This window comes from Fulmarus glacialis, unplaced genomic scaffold, assembly GCF_000690835.1.
Source record: "Fulmarus glacialis isolate BGI_N327 unplaced genomic scaffold, ASM69083v1 scaffold5165, whole genome shotgun sequence".
NCBI classification, from domain to species: domain Eukaryota; kingdom Metazoa; phylum Chordata; class Aves; order Procellariiformes; family Procellariidae; genus Fulmarus; species Fulmarus glacialis.
The window spans coordinates 40,910-51,654 of record NW_009211021.1 but is presented as its reverse complement, the minus strand read 5'-3'; the positions used below and the strand labels follow the sequence as shown (position 1 = coordinate 51,654).

The 10,745-nt window shown below is 39.9% G+C and overlaps 1 protein-coding gene across 3 annotated transcripts in view; it reads left to right on the top strand.

Moving 5' to 3' along the window:
* SRGAP2 (SLIT-ROBO Rho GTPase activating protein 2) overlaps window positions 1-10,745 on the top strand; it is a 106,580-nt gene that overhangs the window by 62,951 nt on the left and 32,884 nt on the right. For 2 of the 3 annotated variants that reach the window (XM_009577360.1, XM_009577361.1), the window contains exons 5-8: window positions 1,763-1,978; window positions 3,093-3,221; window positions 7,949-8,170; window positions 9,850-9,951. In XM_009577360.1, coding sequence (XP_009575655.1) covers window positions 1,763-1,978; window positions 3,093-3,221; window positions 7,949-8,170; window positions 9,850-9,951 — 669 coding nt within the window. Of the gene's footprint in view, window positions 1-1,762; window positions 1,979-3,092; window positions 3,222-7,945; window positions 8,171-9,849; window positions 9,952-10,745 lie in introns of all 3 variants that reach the window. The other variant, XM_009577359.1, reaches the window with a different exon arrangement.

Genomic DNA, 10,745 nt, shown 5'->3' with positions numbered 1-10,745 from the left:
CCTACACAGATGAAATACAGAGGCTTGTTACTTGTAAGTTTTTGTACTGAATTGTCCTGTGCAATCCATCCTTGACTGTGCTGTTGCCCTCAGCAGGGACTAGTGCGTTAACAGTAACCCCATCACCAAACACGGGGCCGGCAGAGCTTGTGGTTGCTAATGTGGCACTGTCAGCAGGATAAAATCATCAAAATTGTGATTTCTTTTTCTACTTCTCTTGCTTGCTGCCAGTTCCACTTTCAGTGATAGAGGAAAAGAAACTACTTTGCATCTGTTATTATAAATGCCTGCTTTATAGTCTAAGCGTATGCAGGAGCTGAAAGGGTGTGTGTGTAAATTATTCAGAAAGTCTCTCTTTAATACTGGCTGCATTCACATTTTCTTTCATGTTTAAATACAACATCTCTTTGTATCTGAGAACCTTTGCTGATCACTGCATAAAGAGAGAGCATGCATCCTACTTATGTAAAATTATGTTATGGTTCAAACTAAGGTGAAATAAGTATAAGTGGGTTTTCATCTAAAATGAATCAAACGATTTGCAAGTAGAATCTTTATTAATTCTGGAATGACACTATTGGGGTGTCTTTATGCAACTTTGCTTTTTTTTTGCCCCATCAAAATTATATCATAATAATGTTTGCTTTGGTGAATTTAATTGCTTTGCAATCATGGATAAAAAAAGCTAGTTTATGTATTATGCCCTTTGTTTTTTTGGTTCTGTTTTCTGAACACAAAGCTAGACATGAATAGCCTGTGAAACAAATGGGGTTTTTTTGTGACTTTGGGGGATATTTATCTATACTTACTTATAAAAAATGTGCTGTAATAAAGGTTGTCCATATAGTACCGGGTCCAGGTCTCCCTGAGCGAAAGAACCACACTCTTTTATTAATATTTTTATTACATAAGGTGAACAGAGGTGTTTTTACACATCAGATTTGATTTAAACAAATTGAACCTGAGTTGCTTTTGCAGCCGTTGTGTTCAGACTATTGATTTGCATACAGTTCCTCGAGACTTGTGATGTTTAAAGGACTGATTCATCCAGATGAAAGACTGATAGGCATCCCTTCTGAAACCTTACCTGCTGATGAAAAGCTATCATTTTCCAATGTTGGCATATAATTTTCTTTGAATAGTAAGGAGGCTGGATTTAGTCTGTATCTTTTTTTGGTTTTCTATGACTCCTTTATTGGGTTGTACAAGAAGGCGCATGCCAAAGTTAAACAAAGAAGCAGCTGCAAAATAATCCACTTTGATTTCAGATTTCAGATTCATTTCGAGAGCCATTTTCATTCATGCCTCTTCTGTCACGCTTTTTTGAGATGTGAAATTTCCCTGAGTATTTTGCTTGTTTAGGTATTTTTCACTCCCAACTAGCAACCAGACTTGCTGGTCACTGTCCAAATGCCTTTGCTTAGTTAGTATGATATCTTGCATTTAATATGAACATGATGGACAGCTATAATGAAATAGTTATGTTAAAGAAACTTACAGTTTTGGGGAGTGCACTGGCCAAATTTAAAAAACAAAACCAAAAAAAGGTGTTGCAGCTTGTGACTTCTTCCTTAGGATTTTTTCCTCCCTCCTAGCCTGTGAGCTTTCCAGATACGTGTGTAACTGTTCTCCCTGAGACTTGGTCATACAGATAAAGTAAGGCAAAACATCTGTATGCCTAGTTGGTTGGTAGGTAAGCCCATTTCTTCCTCAGCAAATCAAACTGTGGTGCTCTCTGACTCTTGTGTATCATTTTCTGCAGGTTATGAAAACCTACCATATGTACAACGCTGACAGCATTAGTGCTCAGAGCAAACTGAAAGAGGCAGAGAAGCAGGAAGAAAAGCAGATTGGGAAGTCAGTGAAACAAGAGGACAAGCAGACGCCACGCTCCCCTGACTCAACTTCCAACGTCAAATTTGAAGAAAAACATGTTCGACGAAGCTCTGTCAAAAAAATAGAGAAAATGAAGGAGAAGGTACTTCCATAGCACTGCTATTGCTTATGTAGAGTGCTTGAGGAGGGGGCCTTGCAGTAGTTCAGCACAGGAGCTACTGAGTTCCCTCCTTTGTGACATTCAAATGCAAGTCTCAGTTTTTGTACAAGTTTTAAACATTCAGATTTAGGAAAGGCAAAAGCTAGTACCAGGTTTCTTTTAGGACAATCGGATACGCATTTTATATTATCCCGGATTATACAGGCATGGCACAGAAAGCTAAAACGAGGTTAGAGTATGAAAGTAACAAGTGCCTTTGTGGAAGTCATGGTTAACATATCTTTTTCTTGTACAGAGTACAAGATTTTTGTTCACCATTTCTTAGGAAAGGCAAAAGCTAGTACCAGGTTTCTTTTAGGACAATCGGATACGCATTTTATATTATCCCGGATTATACAGGCATGGCACAGAAAGCTAAAACGAGGTTAGAGTATGAAAGTAACAACTGCCAACTGCCTTTGTGGAAGTCATGGTTAACATATTTTTTTCTTGTACAGAGTACAAGATTTTTGTTCACCATTTCATGCCAGCTTAAGATCTGCCCTGTGCTACAGGGAGACATGCAATCCCAAACTGACTTCATGGGCAGAACCAGTTGCCTTAGCAGTCAGTCAGTCAGTTAAGTAGTTCAGCGCTAAGATTCAAGCCAATAGAAGGTGAAGAGTTATTTTTGGATTGATTTAGGCTCTGAAAGGACCAAGTTTAGGTCTAATTTCTGCTGGAAGAGGTGGAGTGCCTGTTGCAGCCCTCAGACTACCTATGGACTTCTAGCAGCCGCTCTGGTAGTGCTGGAGCTGGGCCATAACCTCATAAACCCACCTTGTTCCTTCATTTTTCCCTTAATCTTCCCCAACTTGTGGTCTGTTTTAAGAGAAGACTTTAAATGCAAAGCTGTCTAGTATAGTAATGCTTAAAAACATCTAAATAATTAATCTAAATTCTAAGTCTTTGAGTCTTGATAAAACTGGAATCCAAATGAACAAAAACTGTGTGAGCAGGGTAAGGTTTGTTCAGTATATTCTGGTGTTACTAAGAATGCTACTACTCCTGCTGCACCTCTTTTTAAAATATATTCTGGTTTTGGTTTCTCTTCTAGCGCCAAGCAAAGTACACAGAAAATAGACTGAAGGCTATTAAGGCAAGAAACGAGTATCTGCTAGCTTTGGAAGCCACCAATGCATCTGTATTCAAGTATTACATTCATGACCTGTCTGATCTCATTGATGTAAGTGCTGCTGCTTGGGTGCCTGCAATGAATATCATTGCCGTTAACCCTCATATGTGCCTCCTTCTTCAACATCTTATATACCAGCACAACTGGTAACCTCTGTACAGCTGTGGAATGATGGTCTTGGATAGGCAGCTTAGAGGGTAACAGTAGGTGTGATAATTGGTCATTAAGCTGTTAAGTGAGCTTTTCTTAGATGGCTAACTCAGTTAACAGGTAGAAGCTTGCACAAGAAACCTGGCATTGAGATGTGTAGAAGGAGGAGTTGCTTAGTTAAAATGAAACTCAGCTTCAGTATCACACTTGTGCTTGACATTTTCTATTTACTGTTTTAAGCAAACCTGCAAGATTGTAGCTGAGAAGCACATTTAAAAAAAGAAGGTTAACTGTAGAAACAGTGTACTGGCTGGTAAAAGAAATCGAAGACAGAAGCATTTTCTAAAGCTGCTTTTAACTTGTTTTGAAAAATTCCATATATTTCAAGGCTAGTGCTTTCTCTAGCATATTTCACAAGAGGGATGAACCTCCCTGCTTTTTAAACCTTCCATTCTCTGATGCCCCGACCCACCAGCTCTACAGCAACTTGATGCATTTCTTCTGTCATTGGGACTGCAGAGCATTTTCAGTCCAGTTCTGAAAGGTGTCAGAGGTGTGTCAACAGTGATGGAGGTTCCACTGCTTGCCACTCTGCCATCTCTCTGTCTGCGCAAAGAAATGAAGAAGTAAACTGGCTATAGCAACCAGTCCCCCCTTTCCTTAAACTGCTCTCTGCAGAAACTGGGTAATGGAGCAGAAGGTGAAGGGAGCTTGTTCCCCAGCTGCCTGCAAGCAGCTGAATGCAGCTGAATGATGCCCCCGATATTCAAGGGGCATCAGTTCTGCTTTTAGTAAAATACACAACAAAAAACCCCAAATCTCTCCTCTTTGAAAACTCAGAAAAGCCAGTTAGGAATCCTGAGGTTGTTCACAAATACATAACTACCCACTTCAACCTGCAGAACTAGAGTACCGAATGCACCGAACGCGTTGTGTCTGGGTCACTGGCTGTTGCTTGATATTATTCTGCTTGCCAAGGACAGCCCGCTGCCGCCACTGTCAGAAACACTCAACTGCAAAGCCTGAAGGGAACTTTCTTTGAGGGAGAGGGGGAGTAATGAACAGAAGTGTCTCCAGACACAGGCAATAAAGAGCACTCAGATCACTATTAATTAGTCAGCTATTACAATACTTAGCAGTATATATAATACATTTACTCAGCTGATCGTAAAATCACATGAAGTGCACTTCTGCTAGGTATTTATTTAAACCTGTCCTTTGGAGGTCGGGATTGTCAGTGCTAGGTGGTTTTGAAAAATACTGTTATTTTGAAATGTCACATTTTGCAAAATTGCTGTACTGAAGAGACATGTTTGGTTTATACCTGCTGCCTGTTTAGGAGACCTTTTTTGGTTAACATTTGCTCAACTTGAACTGTGCCATCTTGTTTTTTTAACAAGTGATAACTTTCTGTATATTTTTATATTGAAACGTACAAGATAGGGATTCATTTCACTGACATCAGCATAATTCAATTGTCTTAATTTTTTCTTTTAAAATCCTATCTATAAGTCCTCCCCCAAATACTGCAAATCTTCTTGGTTCAGTTGTCTGCTAACAGACTGTTCTTAGTACATTTTCATGAGTCATATATAGTAAAGAATCCATTTGGATTTCATAAATCCGTGACAATTTTTAAGCACAGACCTGAGATCTTTTAAGTACTATATATAGGTTACCCAGCTTTGAAGGAAGTGCTCCACTCACTAGATAGTCTCAGCCGTCTCTGGGGCATGGTAGGCAGTGGTGCGAGACAAGAAGCCAAGCTTCTGCAGTACGTGGATTTGTCACTTCCTAGAGAGGAGCCATCGTGACTCTGGGTGAGTCCATGCCCATGTTAACCCCTTTGTGTTCCTTGAAGCATTCAGTTTAACACTACATTGCAAGTTCTCATAATCTTTAAAAGAAAAGTATTATCTGCTCTGTTTTCAGAGGGCATGGAAAAATGTGGGACTTGCCAGGGAGCACAGGAGATGGAATCCAGTTATCTCATTGTTAAGACGCAGGGAATATAGATTTACTAATGCCTTTGATCCGAAGGATTGAAAATTAACAGTTATAACCAGTGATGGTTATCTGATGCATCTGACTTAAATAAAAATGTGATTTTTAAGCCAGGTCTTAATTCTTTTGCTTGACCTAATCACTTGATGATACTGAATTTCGAAATATAATATAAAAGCGATCTTCAAAGTTACTTAGAAGTAGATTGTGTTAGGCCAAATAGCATTAAACTTGTCATGTTTATGCAACACATTGTGTTCCCACTCCAATGTGCATGGAAGGATAACAGTGAGCTAATTCTTCATTGCGAGTTAAGAGCAATAAATTGTTCCTGACATAGCCCAGTAGTTTTGAATTTCCTGACTTTGAGGACTGAGGCAGCTCTTTGATGCTAGTGAAATATTACAGTAATGGGGAAGTTTGTATTAACTCATATTTGTGAAAGGGTCATTAGGACAGAATTTTAAAAAAGATAAAAATGCGTGTGTATGTGTGAGTCCTAAAACTTACTTTACTCTTCTAGGAATAGATATACTATTGCTGTTTACTCCAGGATCTCATACTTTACCTCCCAAATGTAAATTGCATTTTAAAACAGAGGGCTCTTTCTCCTTAAATCTTCTATTTTGGGCCTGTTTGAAAACTGCTAACTGGCAAAGGGTTAATCAGCTGTCATGTTGGGAAGCGAATTTGAATGAGTTATCATTAAATTCATATAAAAAATTTATTTCCTTGGAGAACGATTCCATCAAACATTTATGTAACCCAGAAAAGGGATGGCAAGACTGATACATTTATAAATATGGTACGCCGGACTCTTAAAAATGTTAAAGTGGGGGAGTGGGCTGAAAAATGTTTTCTGTCACTGGCTTCAATAACATAAAGCTAAAAAACTTTGCCGTCTTAATGTAGTCCTGCTGCTCAGTGAGGTGGGGTGTAAAATACTAAGTCCCATTTGACTTTGCAGTCCCATCAGCGAACTCCCCTTGTGCAGCAGATCAGCTTTCCTTCTGGACGTGGATGTGTGCTGGAGGAGGGTGAGCTCAGGGAGGACAAGCTGGTCGCCCTGGGTGGGTGTGCAACCATCTGGCCCACAGTAGGAGGGGAAAAGGAGCGACTGCTCCTGTTAAATCTGAGCTGATTCTAATCCTGGCTGGACTGTTGGCCCAACTAGCTTTCCCCAAATTACTGCAGAGGATGGCACTGTGATGTGCATGCAAAAGAGCAGTAGCTTTGAGTGGCTGTTGATCCAAGACTGCCTCCACACGTGCAAATTCTCAATCAAGCGTCTTTTGGGGTTTTTTTGGCTATTTTTTGTTCTTTCTGATTGAATGTAATGTCCTTTAATTCTCTGCCTCCAGCCTAACCAGCAACTGCAGCTCTTTTTACAAGCCTCCACACCTGCCACAGCTTGTTGGCACAGGAGCCAGGCATCTAGCAGCGCTTGGTGACAGAAATTCTGTGAAAGCAGGGAATGGTCCAGTAGTTGCTCTCTCTTCTCCCTCCCTCCACCCCTTCTCCCCCCGCCCCCCCTTTTTTTTTTTTTGCGTTTGCAAACAATGACAGTGATGAGACCCAAATGATGGGTGAGGAGGAGATTTCATGTGAATTTTGCTTACAGAGCAGCACAGCAATCAAGCAGATGGTCTCTTTCTTTTTGGATATTCTCCTAGCGTATGTAATCTTGCTTGTAATTCCAAGAAGGTGGGCTCCTTTCTTGCTCACTTTATTAGATGTCTGAAAAATTCAGGCTGTTTCTGATCAGCTAATGAAAAACGCGTTTCTCCCTTCTGAAACATTACAACTTGGCTGCGTAGCCATGGTGGAGATGAAGCTGCTTGATTGTCTTCCAGTGACATCATCCTGGTGTCAGTAATAGCCAGGAAATTCTTGACCATGACCACTTTCTGCTTGAAAGTTTTTGCTCTTCTCTTTCACCCCAGCAGTGAAGTCATCACAACTGATCGCTGCTTGCTTTTTGGATGACTCTGTTCTTTATGTCTGTGATGTACAGGTCATGTTCTTGCTTCCTGAGGTACACTGTATTAAGCAGTTTTCTGTATCTTGGGTGGGATAATTTAGATGCAGATTAACCTTTGCAGATGATCCAAATCCTGTGTCTTTTTTTTCCAGGTAGTACTTTAGTGCATTGTTTTCCTCTTACTTTGAATAATTATATTTGAGGTTTTTGGGGTGTTTTCAATGGGAATCAGCGCCCCTGAAAGTAAGGTTAGAATCTAAAGAAATGCATTGAACATACCCACTTCTAGGTTACTTTTTGGTTTTTTAACAGCATGAAATGAACTCTGTAGTACTTCATGAGAATTCTGCAAAGTGTTATAATAGTTTAAGCTGTGCTTGTCTTGGAGACTAATTATAACGTGATGTTGAAATTTGTATGGGATTAGAGGTTGAGAATTCTGTTTAGGGCTGACTTTGAGGACCCCTAATCAAGATGCCTCTGTGATCAATGAGAGATGTGAGACCGCTCTGGTACCCAGAAGATGATAAAATATCCACGACTTGTTATCCATTTATGTAACTTCTGGCTTCGGAAACATTTTAATTTCCATTACAGAATTTCTTCGCTTATTCATATGGAATTGTGTGTCTTTTTCCAGCAGTGTTGTGACCTGGGATACCACGCTAGCCTCAACAGAGCTCTCAGGACATTCTTGTCTGCTGAGCTAAACCTGGAGCAGTCAAAGCATGAGGGTCTGGATGCCATTGAAAACGCCGTTGAGAACCTGGATGCCAACAGTGATAAGCAGCGCCTGATGGAGATGTACAACAATGTCTTCTGTCCGCCCATGAAGTTTGAGTTTCAGCCGCATATGGGTGATATGGTCAGTTTATATTCTTCCTCCGGCTCTAGCTCTGTAAACACTTGCAGCTTCGGCTGTTTACTTCCTTCATCTTTGATAGATAGGCCCACTAAAAGGCCACCTGTTTGGCTCTATTTTTGGGAGATAGAAGGGAGCCTTGGAAAAGGGAGCTGATTTGAAGATTAAGCAGAGGCTCATGGCATGGATGTCTGAATACAACTGACTCTCACTTTTTGGCTATTAAAGCTACTGAAGATGAAAATGCTTAATTAGGTATAATACTAAATGTAGATAGGAAACACTGTTTTAACCTCTCATTCAAGCCACAGTTAACCTCTGCACCCTGAGACAAACTCTGAAGTTAGAGATTTGAAGGGGCAACAAGATAAGAGACTTAAATGCTGTTTTTTGAGGCATTTGATTGTGTAATCTTAGAGCACAAATGGTTTGTAGTGGTGCTTTATGCATCTTCATTGTGAGACAAGGCCGTCAGAGGATTTTCATTTTTGGCAACAAAAATCTCTCTATAGGTTTATCAAGATGTGGTTACTCGTCTGGGAACTGTTTAAAGTCACACAAGCTGAAACCGGTTCACAAATCTAAATGGGAACACAGGTATAATGTAATAATTTAGGTCAACTGGTTGGATTTCTAGATTATCCTCCTGAACACTGAGGAAAAATTGTAAGGATGGTCTCTTGCAGCCAGCCTCTTACAGTCGCTGCTTAAGGCTTGTCTTTGTCTCTTCCCTCTTAAGTGAAACCCTCAGACTGCAAATGACCTTTCTCGGTTTTTCTGTGCTTTGGTACTATCCTGTAAGATCATGGGAAGAAAAAGAATTACCTTCAGACTGTCATTCAGTTAACAGCTCACATTCACTGAATCATTTATCTTGGTTCTTCTCAAGGCCGAATGAATGTTTATAAATGCAGGCTGATAGTCTTACGGCAATGGTCCTGCATATACCAGATTGAATATATGATGGTATATGTGCATGTGCGTGATAAAACTACAGTTCCAATTTCTGTCTTTAAACAATAGCCTTATGCAATGAGGTCAATGTTTTCCTTTAAAAATACCCCAAATACCAAACTAAAAGGAAAAACTCCCTCATGCTGTGAAATAAGACTCATTCTTAACAGTACAGGGAAGCCCACTGTTCTGGCATATTTGACAGGTCCCTAACCTGTTCTTTTTTATTTCACTGCATTCATTAAATAGTGAATCGTACCTGTTGCCGTAGTGTACAGGTAGTTCAGGTGAACAAGCTCAGCCACTCATACCTCTGCCCCAGGATGCCTGGATAATATATTGAACCAAGTTCTTCTTGATGTGCTAACAAGCACACTCGCTTCTCCTTGAGGTTTTAGGGTATGATTTAGCCTAATATCTGTGATAGAGGACCTTCAGACTTTCAAAACTCATGACAAGCTTACATTACTGAAAGTACCTTTTTTGCTAGTTCTTCTTTGATGTTCATGTTCTCTCTCTTGTTCACTTTTCAGCACAGTCGGGAAGTGAACTACTATTTGGTAGAACACAGGCCTTTTCCATTGGTTGAAATCCAGGGCTACAAAGATTTAAAATTAAGCACTTTGGAGGATGTTTATTTATAATAATATAATTAACTATTTGCAATGTTCTTGATTCTGTGGGGTTTTTTTCCTAGCCCTCTGAAAACAGTGCTGTTTCTCTTCCAGGAGTCACAGCTATGTGCCCAACAACCAGTCCAGAGTGAGTTAGTGCAGAGGTGCCAGCAATTGCAGTCTAGATTATCTACACTTAAGATTGAAAATGAAGAGGTGAGTTAAAAAACCAAAATCAACAACCCTTCTACTACTTCCAGTAGGGAGTGGGGACTAATTAAGGAAGAATCTAGTTTCTGTGATCCTCTTCTATGAAGACTTGTAAAATTCAAGAATAAGGCAACTGAGGCCAGCAGTATATTAGTGTGTGATTTCACATGAAAACTGGGTGCGCGGAGAGGATTCTTTAAAATACCCACACGTATCTCTTTTCCCATCCTTAAAGTTGATAGGGCTGGCTATGTTGCAAAAGTTGTATTTGAATAGCTAATAGAAAAAGGGGAATTTAACGTTTTGAAGTGAAGACAGTGAATTTGCATAACTTAAGGTAAGAGCTAATTTTTGTTTAATAGGTCATCTAAGATGAGAAGACTAGATCAATGGCATTTGTTTGGGAACAGGTCAAAATACCTAATCTGCACCTCTCTGTTGAAGCATTTTTAATCCTCCTTGGGCAAAATTTGCGACTCCTTTATGTCTAGGAGGTTGATTCTGGCCTTCAGTAAAAATTTACAATGCCGCAAAGTCCTGTTCTTAATATCTAACATTTGATGCCCAGTAGATGTAGTTACAGAAGACAATTATAAGATCTTTGTTCCAGCACTCTTTGCTTTGAGGTTAAATTTCCTTACATCTCCTTCTCATCCCAGTCTGTAAGATTACACGTGTTTTCCTACTCCTGGCAGGTTCCGTGTACTGCCAGCCCTTTGTTTATATGTGCTGTTAAGGAGCAAAACTTGCACCTTAGTTATGGCACACAGGATGTGAAACCAGTAATATCTGTTTATTAG